This window comes from Convolutriloba macropyga, chromosome 6 (assembly GCF_964194025.1).
Source record: "Convolutriloba macropyga chromosome 6, txConMacr16.3, whole genome shotgun sequence".
NCBI lineage: Eukaryota > Metazoa > Xenacoelomorpha > Acoela > Convolutidae > Convolutriloba > Convolutriloba macropyga.
The window spans coordinates 14,388,122-14,402,468 of record NC_134473.1 but is presented as its reverse complement, the minus strand read 5'-3'; the positions used below and the strand labels follow the sequence as shown (position 1 = coordinate 14,402,468).

At 38.2% G+C, this 14,347-nt stretch overlaps 1 protein-coding gene across 1 annotated transcript in view; it reads left to right on the top strand.

Annotated features, from left to right (window-relative positions):
- LOC142341239 (uncharacterized) overlaps positions 1 to 12,956 on the top strand; it is a 59,078-nt gene extending 46,122 nt beyond the window's left edge. The window contains exons 11-15 of the mRNA XM_075392159.1: positions 1 to 117; positions 1,240 to 1,485; positions 7,580 to 7,726; positions 9,665 to 9,910; positions 12,449 to 12,956. The exon at positions 1 to 117 is cut by the window's left edge and continues 179 nt beyond it. Coding sequence (XP_075248274.1) covers positions 1 to 117; positions 1,240 to 1,485; positions 7,580 to 7,726; positions 9,665 to 9,910; positions 12,449 to 12,666 — 974 coding nt within the window. The 3' untranslated portion in view covers positions 12,667 to 12,956. The remainder of the gene's footprint in view (positions 118 to 1,239; positions 1,486 to 7,579; positions 7,727 to 9,664; positions 9,911 to 12,448) is intronic.
- Positions 12,957 to 14,347: the final 1,391 nt, after the last annotated feature.

Genomic DNA, 14,347 nt, shown 5'->3' with positions numbered 1-14,347 from the left:
TCCAGTCTTTCATTCTCTGCTGTTATTTGCTCCTTCTTCCAGCTGAGAACCTTGAGGCCTGGATTGAGTTGCGAAGTCCAATCCAGAAGTACATGCAACAAAGACGCAAGAAGAGTGGTTAGTTGTTAGTGTACATTGTAAAAAGATTATGTATATTGATTTTTTTTACCCTGGCTGAGCTACCAGAGCCGAGAAGCCTGTGATCAGACCATCTTAGATTGTACACGGTAGGTGATTTGCGACCTTCATGAGATGTCGCTTACGTCTTTATTCTAACCTCTTTTGTGTATTTCTATTTAAAATGCATAATGAAATAAAAAAATGGGAAATGAAAAATTTTGCAATGAACCGGGGAACCGAGATACGAAAACAAAGTTTTCAATTCTATTATTGCTGAGATCTGTCAGAATAGCAAACATCTAACACTAGTAACCCATTTTTCTTTAAAAAGCCATCTAAAGAAATGATCTTGTATAGTTTACGTGACTGTGATCAACTCATTGAGAAAGTCTGGTATTAATCGAGAACCGCACAGCAGTTCGAGATGTAAGACATAATGAAAAATTTATTTGTGATACAGCCTCAGAATTAAAATTCCCCGCCTGTCGTTTCTGACCAGTTTGTGCAACGTTGGTCGCTTTAGGTTCTAAATGAGCATGCCACACCTACTCACTTACACAGACCACAACCGTAGCAATTTTTAATTCTGTTGAGCTGACATACCAGCTGTTGGTTGTAACCATTAGTTTCAAAACAAATAAAATTACCTAAACCTGGTTTTATCGATCTATGAAGACATTGGAATTTTGGTGAATATATAACGTTTAATTGCTCTTGAACGAAGTTCATAGCAATTATTGTAAACGTGTCTTTTTTATGCAAAATTTTTGCTTGACAATTTTGACTTTTTGAGTGAATTTTACACCCTTGACTTTTTGCGTTTCGCGTGATCTAAAATTCTCTCTCAATCACAATTTCAAGCAGCTGAATTCAATTGGCGGCAATTTAATACAAAAAGTCAAATGAAAAGTGCGCCGAAACTGGTGCCATTTTTCACTTTAAATCTTAATAGTGGTATATGTTAACCTCTAATGTTGTTTTTTGAAGCCCACTATTGAACTTCTTAGTCCCATTTAGCCCCCCCCCCCGACTGAAGCAGGTTGCAATTGATTAGAGCTCCCACTAGTCGTTCCAGAGCAATTCTTCCGACGTTTAGTCGGTTATGTTTATAAATTCTAGCTAAGAAGCACCGCTCATCTGACAAACAACAGCTGATTGAGGAACAGAAGCGAAGTAGAAGTGTCCAAAGTTTGGAAGGAAGTGATCAGGGAATTGGGGATCAAGGGAAGAGAGGGGGTGGTACTCATTCTGAGGACTTGGATAACAGCGGGGGAGGCAGTCGACCTCCTTCCCAGATGAGCGAGATTGGGGGAAAAGCGAAGACATCTCGATGGCTGCTGGACTCCTCTCGACAAGATTCTGCAGGTACTTCTTCGTTAAAAATTTGATTAAATACGGTAAAGTTATGTTTTTTTGCTACTGTTATAATAGCTTTTGACCGTTTTGTAAATTTAAGAAATGACAGTTTTTGATTGACATTCTAAGAAATTGACCGGTTTATTCCAAACAGAAACATAACATTGTTGACTAATGATAGTCACTTCTTTTGTTACTGAAACTCTCCAAAAAAGGTCAGAGACGTGAATTAAGTTGCTAGAGTCTTTTATAGGCAATGTTCTCAAATCTTTGCGGAGATTACGCATCAAAATGATCTTTGCTCAAAATCGGGCATATTTTTTATCTAGTACAGTAATTAAACGACTTGTCTCAGGATTTTTAGCTGCTCCAGGACATTAGAGACTACATTTCGTAAAACTACTATCCATATTGCGTCCCTCTTTTTCAGCCTCAATCACTTTCGAATGCAAAAATTATTTTGAAGGAATTGAGCGAAAAATCTAATTGGTTCATAACTGCAAAACGGTCACTTGTTAAATAATTAACGGATTTAAAAAACTATTCACTGGTCAACATTTAGCGATAACTCAGCTTCTGACAAAATGTGATATCTCAAATGAAACGTAATTAGTAACTAACGAAAGACAAAATACACATTTTAGTGTAAATGAAAATATTTGGCGGAATACAGTGATAAAAAATCGATTTCAGTTTTATCCAATTAAAACAAAACGTCGTAAAAAAATAAAAAAATGCTTCTCTTTGTTTTTGGTGCAATTACAAAGTCTTCAGCCTTGAATTAGTAACGAATTTTTTCAGTCTTGAAACAAGCTGAAATAGATGCTTGCCTTGTATGATTTTACCGTCACTTGCACGGCCCTATATATAAACCTGCTGCGCAAAAACTGAGTTTATATTTACTATCCGCAGAATTTATCTTTCCGGTGAACTAAAAGTTGGTACAACTTGATGAGAAACATACTAAATCTTGGTAAATCTTGCCAAAATCTTGCCATGGTACTTACCAAGAAAAGATCAAGAGATGTACGAACTTGCAAGTTCTTTGCAAGGCTTTCTCTCTACTCAGACTGCTCTCAGTGTTCAGCATAAATTTTGTTTTTTTTTTCAAACCTTATGATCTGTGAGAGCCCTAAGCACATTCCTATTTCCGTGCAAATGACTAGGTATTACTGTTCAACAAAATCTGAACTATTTTTCTGGTTAGTTTTTTGCCTGAATGATTCAAACTACCCAAAAAAAAACAAACTTTTGGTTCGAAAACGTTTTGTTGAGCAAAATTCTTGCTATTGCTCTGCTACGTCGTTTGATGATCCAAAAAGGTCCCGGCTAAAACATTTGACATTTGAGTTCAGTATTTTTTCTTTAGCTTATAGCTTTTGTTTCGGCCTATTGTAAATCAGATTGCTTTAATTTAAAGTTCGGGACATGGAACTTAAAGTTTGATGGTGGAGTTGTTGGACAAAGTCTGTTGGTCATTCAATTAATCCAACAATTTTCCGCTGACTATTAAAAATTTTCACAAATAGTATTTAGACGTTTCTGAGTCACATAACACATTTTTGATGGTCGCAAAAGGATTTTTTAACTGCACAGATCTTGTTTATGTTTTGACTCTGTGGGACTATGCGAAATTTGCGCCTATAACGATGTTTTTTTCTGTCTGGTCATAACCGCGTCTTTTGGTTTAATTTTGTGTTATGTCGAATCGTCGTATCGTTGAGCCATAGTTGCATATCGTTTCAAAGTCGAGACATGAGCACCAATGCATGGTGCTAGATCTCACTACTTTGAGTCGTGGTTAAGTATTTGTCTGGATTGCCTGGTCATGGCCAATTCTTGTCTGGTTTCCCGGCTCCAACATCTCTCTCCAGATTGCGTACAAACAAAATTTTCTATGTACCAAGAATCATCAAGATCTTATCAAGTTACGCCAAGAAAATTTCTTGACATATCTTGATAAGATCTTGTCAAGATCTTATCAAGGTGTTCCGAGAAATTTCTGTCTATCAAGTTCTTGACAAGTTCGTATTGACAGCTTATGCACTTACTATGTCGTCCAATTTTATCCATTAGTTATGTTTTGATATTCTCAACTTGAAAATTTTGAGCTGTAAGTTTTAAAAGACTTCAAAAAGAAGTCTCTATATAGTCGGCTAAATAGCCGTTCTGGTAATTTTAACAATAGGGTAAGTTAAAGTTGGCATTGGGTAAAATGGCAGGTTGGTATAATGACATTGGGTAAAATCAAGTCGGTTAAAACGGAATTGCGTAAATTGTCCTGACACCGTTGTAAACAACACTTACGTCTGACAAATAGCATTTTTTAGCGCAGATCTTACATAAATTCAACAGCCTTGATTTTAGCTGTTTTCAGCGTTTGTTTTAGCGTTTATTTGAATATTCAGAAACTTGTTCAATTTGTACACTTTGTATCACAAGTTTTGGCATATCTTTTTAAAACCGAGTTATCTTGAATATCTTTGCAAAAAATGTTCTCTTGCTCTAAGCTTTTGTCATTATTATGCAATTGGCACTGGGTTTCCTTTTAGAAGGAGGTAGCGTTGGCGTGTATGACACAAGTGACGGGGCAAGTGACAGGGAGGACGAGACAGCATGCTGTCTAACTTCACCCTGAACGACCTATCCTCCTCCCCCTCCCCCAACTCGACACCCGCTCCAACCCACACTTCCACTGGCACCTCCTCTGGCCACAACAAACGATCCGGAAAGAATTACCAGAGAAAGACAGCCTCGCCTTCGTATTGAGTTCCTCAACAAAATTTGCAACAAATGACTGATGATGACTGTGACTATACTACAAGGTTGAAATTACGAAATTTAAAATGTTTTCGAAAATTTTTTTTTGTTTCCGTGTGCTGCAAATATATATTCTCTTCAAGACTGTTAAGCGCACAAAAGGACTGGGCCGATGAACACAAAAGGGCCTTTAAAAATAACAGTTTTCGTTTATTTCGTGTGATAAATTCATCTGATCTTGCACAATCGATTAATGATTTAGTAATAATTTTTGAATTAATTAAATTTTCTGCGTGTTACTTTTTTGCTGATTTGTTTCGCGAGAAACGCCGGAACAGGAGGTTTGTGAAAAATACTGTTTAAAGTAATTACTCAATCGGGGACCGAGAAATTGATTTTTCCCCACGTTGATACCCTGACTTGAAATATGAAAAGAGTAAAGTCTAAGAGGGAAGAAAAAGCAGTGAATAATGGTTTGATAATGGTTTGAAAGCGCAACAACAAACTTCACTTTTTACTCAACAGTCAGATCTTTGCATACAAGAACTTTGCACATTTATTTTGATTGATAATTGGAATTCAATGAAATCAGGGAAGTTTTAAATTTCTTTTATTGACACATTTTTGTCAATTAACTTGGTTATCAAAACGGTGGTTGTCAATAAAACAGATCAACAGTTTATGAATTTCATTTCATCGGCATTTTTTATTTTTCACATGTAAAATGTATGTTTTTATTCTCCCCACCTTGGTCAGGTAAGATAAAAATACTAGAACTGCACATTGACAAGGCTCCCGTTTGTTGCAATCGTTTTGGCGACTCATTATTAAAGGACCAATCTAGACTCTTCTTATTCTGAATTGGTTAAATCTGGCCATAAAGAGCGTGTCAAAATCATTGAGGCAGATCCCTTGATCATATCTGTCGACAATGATTGCAACAGTACTGTATCAACCATCTCCCCTCCGAGCGGTCGAGCACCTAAAAAGCAAAATAGTCTACTAGGGAGCCCGTGCCAGCAGCAACATTTCCGCTGATCCCCGAATAGCGGTGACTGATTGACAAGGATTGCATTAGTTTACAGAAAGCTACAGACAACCCCTAAGCTTGGAAGGAACCATTGTCACTTAACACAGCCAACCGCGTGAGTGTTTTCTTGAAGGTTGCCGATATCCCGCCAAGGACTTCAATTGCAAGGGGAACAAATGTGATTCCCATTTTTGCGCAGTTATTGTCGTGGATACAATATTTTCTTTCATCTGCTGCATCAAGTGCGTATCCTGCCTTTGTAGCCGCATTAGTGAGAGAGTTGGATTGCAGCGACGAAGTAACAGTTACATCAAATGCAGCAGGTTTCCCCGCTTTCCAAGTCGGGACAAAGATGTCTCCGGAGCGTGTCTGGCTTTCTGGAATTAGGTTCTCTTTTTCCACTACTGGTGAGAGATTCGCAGATGAGCAAGCAGACACTATTTTATCTCGAATCCGGCCATGTCTTGCCATTGCGTCTCCTCAACCGTGACACGCAATGGCATGATCCCCATAGATGTCAAGAACTCCTGCTTTACAGAACGGGCACTTCCTTTCGGCGTCGTAGACAGGGACACCAAACCTGTACTTTGCACCAATTCTAAACTCATTTGGTGCCATATGAAGCCCAAGAGCTGGAATGGGAGCAGACAACCAAGCTCCAGCATGACGAACAGGCAATGAGAGAAGTCGGGCGGATTCTCTCTCACAAGCTAGATTCTCTTTAAGACCAGGAAATTTTTCATTTTCAAGAGCATGCTGAATCGTCTTTTGCGAGAGGTTTGCAATGTCCAGTTGTGCTATACTGGAATAAAGATCCTGAAAAACTTTTTTGGGCTTTCACCGGTTTTTTTCGAAACAAGATCTTCAGAGGAGAGAACAGAACCAACGTATGATGCTTTATACTGGTCTTGGCATTGGCGAACACCCAACCCTGAAAGGGTTATGGTCAGGGTTGCTTGAATCCAGGATTCTTCTGGAAGAACAGTTCCAAGGATATTCTCAAGTTTTTCGCGTTGTTGGGCATCAAAGTCTTTTAGGGATTTAATAACTGGACTTGTGGGCGTTTGACAACGCAATGAATCCACCATTTTGGGGGACCCAATACAGTGGCGTAGGATACCTAGGGCGCACTGAGGGTCATCAAGATAGTCCAACTTATCGAAAAGTACCCCTATTTTCCCTATCCTTTCGTTAAGTTTCATGCAGACAAACTCTGGGGTTCCTAACGCAGCTCCAAGAACCTCAGTTGCATATCGTTTCAAAGTTGAGACATGAACGCAATGTTTCGCGTTAGTAATCACTACTTCGAGTCATGGTTAAGTTTTTGTCTGGATTGCCTGGTCATGGTCAATTTTTGTCTGGTTTCCCGATCCCAACACCTCACTCCAGATTGCGTACAAACAAAATTTTCTATGTGCCATGAATCATCAAGATCTTATCAAGTTACGCCAAGAAAATTTCCTGACATATCTTGATAAGATCTTGTCGAGATCTTATCAAGGTGTTCCAAGAAATGTTTGTCTATCAAGTTCTTGGCAAGATATCTCAATTTTTAAAAGGGCTATCAAGATCCTGCATGACATGGCAAGGTGTATCAATTTTGTTTCACTTGGTTATCACTCAAACTGAAAGTAACTCGTATGCAGAGCCGTCATTAGAGCAAACTGGAAAACTCAATTTCTAAGTAGGTCAAACATGTTTTGATGATTTGTTATTAAAGCTGCAATTAATCACTATTTCGCAATTTTAGTTTAACTCATGAAAACAAGTTTTTAAGTTGTACATACGTTCGTATGGACAGCTTATGCTCTTACTATGTCGTCCAATTTTATCCATTAGTTATGTTTTGATATTCGCAACTTGAAAATTTTGAGCTGTAAGTTTTAAAAGACTTCAAAAGAAGTCTGTATATAGTCGGCTAAATAGCCCTTCTGGTAATTTTATCAATAGGGTAAGTTAAAGTTGGCATTAGGAAAAATGGCAGGTTGGGTATAATGACATTGGGTAAAATCAAGTCGGGTAAAACGGAATTGCGTAAATTGTCCTGACACCGTTGTAAACAACACTTACGTCTGACATATAGCCTTTTTAGCGCAGATCTTACATAAATTCAACAGCTTTGATTTTAGCTGTTTTCAGCGTTTGTTTTAGCGTTTATTTGAATATTCAAAACTTGTTCAATTGGTACATTTTGTATCCCAAGTTTTGGCATATCTTTTTAAAACCCAGTTATCTTGAATATCTTTGCAAAAAATGTTCTCTTGCTCTAAACTTTTGTCATTATTATGTAATTGGCACTGGGTTTCCTTTTAGAAGGAGGTAGCGTTGGCGTGTATGACACAAGTGACGGGGCAAGTGACAGGGGAGGACGAGACAGCATGCTGTCTAACTTCACCCTGAACGACCTATCCTCCTCCCCCTCCCCCAACTCGACACCCGCTCCAACCCACCCTTCCACTGGCACCTCCTCCGGCCACAACAAACGATCCGGAAAAAATTACCAGAGAAAGACAGCCTCGCCTTCGTATTGAGTTCCTCAACTAAATTTGCAACAAATGACTAATTGATGATGACTGTGACTATATCACAAGGTTGAAATTACGAAATTTAAAATGTTTTCGAAAAATTTTTGTGGTTTCCGTGTGCTGCAAAAATATACTCTCTTCAAGACTGTTAAGCGCACAAAAGGACTGGGCCGATGAACACAAAAGGCCTTTGATTAATGATCTAGTAAAAATTTTTGAATTAATTAAATTTTCTGCGTGTTACTTTTTTGCTGATTTGTTTCGCGAGAAACGCCGGAACAGAAGGTTTGTGAAAAATACTGTTTAATTTAATTACTCAATCGGGGACCGAGAAATTGATTTTTCCCCACGTTGATACCCTGACTTAAAATATGAAAAGAGTAAAGTCTAAGAGGGAAGAAAAAGCAGTGAATAATGGTTTGATAATGGTTTGAAAACGCAACAACAAACTTCACTTTTTACTCAACAGTCAGATCTTTGCATACAAGACCTTTGCACATTTAATTTGATTGATAATTGGAATTCAATGAAATCAGGGAAATTTTAAATTTCTTTTATTGACACATTTTTGTCAATTAACTTGGTTATCAAAACGGTGGTTGTCAATAAAACAGATCAACAGTTTATGAATTTCATTTCATCAGCATTTTTTATTTTTCACATGTAAAATGTATGTTTTTATTCTCCCCACCTTGGTCAGGTAAGATAAAAATACTAGAACTGCACATTGATAAGGCTCCCGTTTGTTGCAATCGTTTTGGCGACTCATTATTAAAGGACCAATCTAGACTCTTCTTATTCTGAATTGGTTAAATCTGGCCATAAAGAGCGTGTCAAAATCATTGAGGCAGATCCCTTGATCATATCTGTCGACAATGATTGCAACAGTCTTGTATCAACCATCTCCCCTCCGAGCGGTCGAGCACCTAAAAAGCAAAATAGTCTACTAGGGAGCCCGTGCCAGCAACATTTCCGCTGATCCCCGAATAGCGGTGACTGATTGACAAGGATTGCATTAGTTTACAGAAAGCTACAGACAACCCCTAAGCTTGGAAGGAACCATTGTCACTTAACACAGCCAACGGCGTGAGTGTTTTCTTGAAGGTTGCCGATATCCCGCCAAGGACTTCAATTGCAAGGGGAACAAATGTGATTCCCATTTTTGCGCAGTTATTGTCGTGGATACAATATTTTCTTTCTTCTGCTGCATCAAGTGCGTATCCTGCCTTTCCCCAAATCCTGTCGTTTCTGACCAGTTTGTGCAACGTTGGTCGCTTTAGGTTCTAAATGAGCATGCCACACCTACTCACTTACACAGACCACAACCGTAGCAATTTTTAATTCTGTTGAGCTGACATACCAGCTGTTGGTTGTAACCATTAGTTTCAAAACAAATAAAATTACCTAAACCTGGTTTTATCGATCTATGAAGACATTGGAATTTTGGTGAATATATAACGTTTAATTGCTCTTGAACGAAGTTCATAGCAATTATTGTAAACGTGTCTTTTTTATGCAAAATTTTTGCTTGACAATTTTGTCTTTTTGAGTGAATTTTACACCCTTGACTTTTTGCGTTTCGCGTGATCTAAAATTCTCTCTCAATCACAATTTCAAGCAGCTGAATTCAATTGGCGGCAATTTAATACAAAAAGTCGAATGAAAAGTGCGCCGAAACTGGTGCCATTTTTCACTTTAAATCTTAATAGTGGTATATGTTAACCTCTAATGTTGTTTTTTGAAGCCCACTATTGAACTTCTTAGTCCCATTTAGGCCCCCCCGACTGAAGCAGGTTGCAATTGATTAGAGCTCCCACTAGTCGTTCCAGAGCAATTCTTCCGACGTTTAGTCGGTTATGTTTATAAATTCTAGCTAAGAAGCACCGCTCATCTGACAAACAACAGCTGATTGAGGAACAGAAGCGAAGTAGAAGTGTCCAAAGTTTGGAAGGAAGTGATCAGGGAATTGGGGATCAAGGGAAGAGAGGGGGTGGTATTCATTCTGAGGACTTGGATAACAGCGGGGGAGGCAGTCGACCTCCTTCCCAGATGAGCGAGATTGGGGGAAAAGCGAAGACATCTCGATGGCTGCTGGACTCCTCTCGACAAGATTCTGCAGGTACTTCTTCGTTAAAAATTTGATTAAATACGGTAAAGTTATGTTTTTTTGCTACTGTTATAATAGCTTTTGACCGTTTTGTAAATTTAAGAGATGACAGTTTTTGATTGACATTCTAAGAAATTGACCGGTTTATTCCAAACAGAAACATAACATTGTTGACTAATGATAGTCACTTCTTTTGTTACTGAAACTCTCCAAAAAAGGTCAGAGACGTGAATTAAGTTGCTAGAGTCTTTTATAGGCAATGTTCTCAAATCTTTGCGGAGATTACTCATCAAAATGATCTTTGCTCAAAATCGGGCATATTTTTTATCTAGTACAGTAATTAAACGACTTGTCTCAGGATTTTTAGCTGCTCCAGGACATTAGAGACTACATTTCGTAAAACTACTATCCATATTGCGTCCCTCTTTTTCAGCCTCAATCACTTTCGAATGCAAAAATTATTTTGAAGGAATTGAGCGAAAAATCTAATTGGTTCATAACTGCAAAACGGTCACTTGTTAAATAATTAACGGATTTAAAAAACTATTCACTGGTCAACATTTAGCGATAACTCAGCTTCTGACAAAATGTGATATCTCAAATGAAACGTAATTAGTAACTAACGAAAGACAAAATACACATTTTAGTGTAAATGAAAATATTTGGCGGAATACAGTGATAAAAAATCGATTTCAGTTTTATCCAATTAAAACAAAACGTCGTAAAAAAATAAAAAAAATGCTTCTCTTTGTTTTTGGTGCAATTACAAAGTCTTCAGCCTTGAATTAGTAACGAATTTTTTCAGTCAAGCTGAAATAGATGCTTGCCTTGTATGATTTTACCGTCACTTGCACGGCCCTATATATAAACCTGCTGCGCAAAAACTGAGTTTATATTTACTATCCGCAGAATTTATCTTTCCGGTGAACTAAAAGTTGGTACAACTTGATGAGAAACATACTAAATCTTGGTAAATCTTGCCAAAATCTTGCCATGGTACTTACCAAGAAAAGATCAAGAGATGTACGAACTTGCAAGTTCTTTGCAAGGCTTTCTCTCTACTCAGACTGCTCTCAGTGTTCAGCATAATTTTTGTTTTTTTTTTCAAACCTTATGATCTGTGAGAGCCCTAAGCACATTCCTATTTCCGTGCAAATGACTAGGTATTACTGTTCAACAAAATCTGAACTATTTTTCTGGTTAGTTTTTTGCCTGAATGATTCAAACTACCCAAAAAAAAAACAAATTTTTGGTTCGAAAACGTTTTGTTGAGCAAAATTCTTGCTATTGCTCTGCTACGTCGTTTGATGATCCAAAAAGGTCCCGGCTAAAACATTTGACATTTGAGTTCAGTATTTTTTCTTTAGCTTATAGCTTTTGTTTCGGCCTATTGTAAATCAGATTGCTTTAATTTAAAGTTCGGGACATGGAACTTAAAGTTTGATGGTGGAGTTGTTGGACAAAGTCTGTTGGTCATTCAATTAATCCAACAATTTTCCGCTGACTATTAAAAATTTTCACAAATAGTATTTAGACGTTTCTGAGTCACATAACACATTTTTGATGGTCGCAAAAGGATTTTTTAACTGCACAGATCTTGTTTATGTTTTGACTCTGTGGGACTATGCGAAATTTGCGCCTATAACGATGTTTTTTTCTGTCTGGTCATAACCGCGTCTTTTGGTTTAATTTTGTGTTATGTCGAATCGTCGTATCGTTGAGCCATAGTTGCATATCGTTTCAAAGTCGAGACATGAGCACAATGCATGGTGCTAGATCTCACTACTTTGAGTCGTGGTTAAGTATTTGTCTGGATTGCCTGGTCATGGCCAATTCTTGTCTGGTTTCCCGGCTCCAACACCTCTCTCCAGATTGCGTACAAACAAAATTTTCTATGTACCAAGAATCATCAAGATCTTATCAAGTTACGCCAAGAAAATTTCTTGACATATCTTGATAAGATCTTGTCAAGATCTTATCAAGGTGTTCCGAGAAATGTCTGTCTATCAAGTTCTTGACAAGTTCGTATTGACAGCTTATGCACTTACTATGTCGTCCAATTTTATCCATTAGTTATGTTTTGATATTCTCAACTTGAAAATTTTGAGCTGTAAGTTTTAAAAGACTTCAAAAAGAAGTCTCTATATAGTCGGCTAAATAGCCCTTCTGGTAATTTTATCAATAGGGTAAGTTAAAGTTGGCATTGGGTAAAATGGCAGGTTGGGTATAATGACATTGGGTAAAATCAAGTCGGATAAAACGGAATTGCGTAAATTGTCCTGACACCGTTGTAAACAACACTTACGTCTGACAAATAGCATTTTTTAGCGCAGATCTTACATAAATTCAACAGCCTTGATTTTAGCTGTTTTCAGCGTTTGTTTTAGCGTTTATTTGAATATTCAGAAACTTGTTCAATTTGTACATTTTGTATCACAAGTTTTGGCATATCTTTTTAAAACCGAGTTATCTTGAATATCTTTGCAAAAAATGTTCTCTTGCTCTAAGCTTTTGTCATTATTATGCAATTGGCACTGGGTTTCCTTTTAGAAGGAGGTAGCGTTGGCGTGTATGACACAAGTGACGGGGCAAGTGACAGGGGAGGACGAGACAGCATGCTGTCTAACTTCACCCTGAACGACCTATCCTCCTCCCCCTCCCCCAACTCGACACCCGCTCCAACCCACACTTCCACTGGCACCTCCTCCGGCCACAACAAACGATCCGGAAAGAATAACCAGAGAAAGACAGCCTCGCCTTCGTATTGAGTTCCTCAACAAAATTTGCAACAAATGACTGATGATGACTGTGACTATACTACAAGGTTGAAATTACGAAATTTAAAATGTTTTCGAAAAATTTTTGTGGTTTCCGTGTGCTGCAAAAATATATTCTCTTCAAGACTGTTAAGCGCACAAAAGGACTGGGCCGATGAACACAAAAGGGCCTTTAAAAATAACAGTTTTCGTTTATTTCGTGTGATAAATTCATCTGATCTTGCACAATCGATTAATGATTTAGTAATAATTTTTGAATTAATTAAATTTTCTGCGTGTTACTTTTTTGCTGATTTGTTTCGCGAGAAACGCCGGAACAGAAGGTTTGTGAAAAATACTGTTTAAAGTAATTACTCAATCGGGGACCGAGAAATTGATTTTTCCCCACGTTGATACCCTGACTTAAAATATGAAAAGAGTAAAGTCTAAGAGGGAAGAAAAAGCAGTGAATAATGGTTTGATAATGGTTTGAAAACGCAACAACAAACTTCACTTTTTACTCAACAGTCAGATCTTTGCATACAAGACCTTTGCACATTTATTTTGATTGATGATTGGAATTCAATGAAATCAGGGAAGATTTAAATTTCTTTTATTGACACATTTTTGTCAATTAACTTGGTTATCAAAACGGTGGTTGTCAATAAAACAGATCAACAGTTTATGAATTTCATTTCATCGGCATTTTTTTTTTCACATGTAAAATGTATGTTTTTATTCTCCCCACCTTGGTCAGGTAAGATAAAAATACTAGAACTGCACATTGATAAGGCTCCCGTTTGTTGCAATCGTTTTGGCGACTCATTATTAAAGGACCAATCTAGACTCTTCTTATTCTGAATTGGTTAAATCTGGCCATAAAAGCGTGTCAAAATCATTGAGGCAGATCCCTTGATCATATCTGTCGACAATGATTGCAACAGTACTGTATCAACCATCTCCCCTCCGAGCGGTCGAGCACCTAAAAAGCAAAATAGTCTACTAGGGAGCCCGTGCCAGCAGCAACATTTCCGCTGATCCCCGAATAGCGGTGACTGATTGACAAGGATTGCTTTAGTTTACAGAAAGCTACAGACAACCCCTAAGCTTGGAAGGAACCATTGTCACTTAACACAGCCAACCGCGTGAGTGTTTTCTTGAAGGTTGCCGATATCCCGCCAAGGACTTCAATTGCAAGGGGAACAAATGTGATTCCCATTTTTGCGCAGTTATTGTCGTAGATACAATATTTTCTTTCATCTGCTGCATCAAGTGCGTATCCTGCCTTTGTAGCCGCATTAGTGAGAGAGTTGGATTGCAGCGACGAAGTAACAGTTACATCAAATGCAGCAGGTTTCCCCGCTTTCCAAGTCGGGACAAAGATGTCTGCGGAGCGTGTCTGGCTTTCTGGAATTAGGTTCTCTTTTTCCACTACTGGTGAGAGATTCGCAGATGAGCAAGCAGACACTATTTTATCTCGAATCCGGCCATGTCTTGCCATTGCGTCTCCTCAACCGTGACACGCAATGGCATGATCCCCATAGATGTCAAGAACTCCTGCTTTACAGAACGGGCACTTCCTTTCGGCGTCGTAGACAGGGACACCAAACCTGTACTTTGCACCAATTCTAAACTCATTTGGTGCCATATGAAGCCCAAGAGCTGGAATGGGAGCAGACAACCAAGCTCCAGC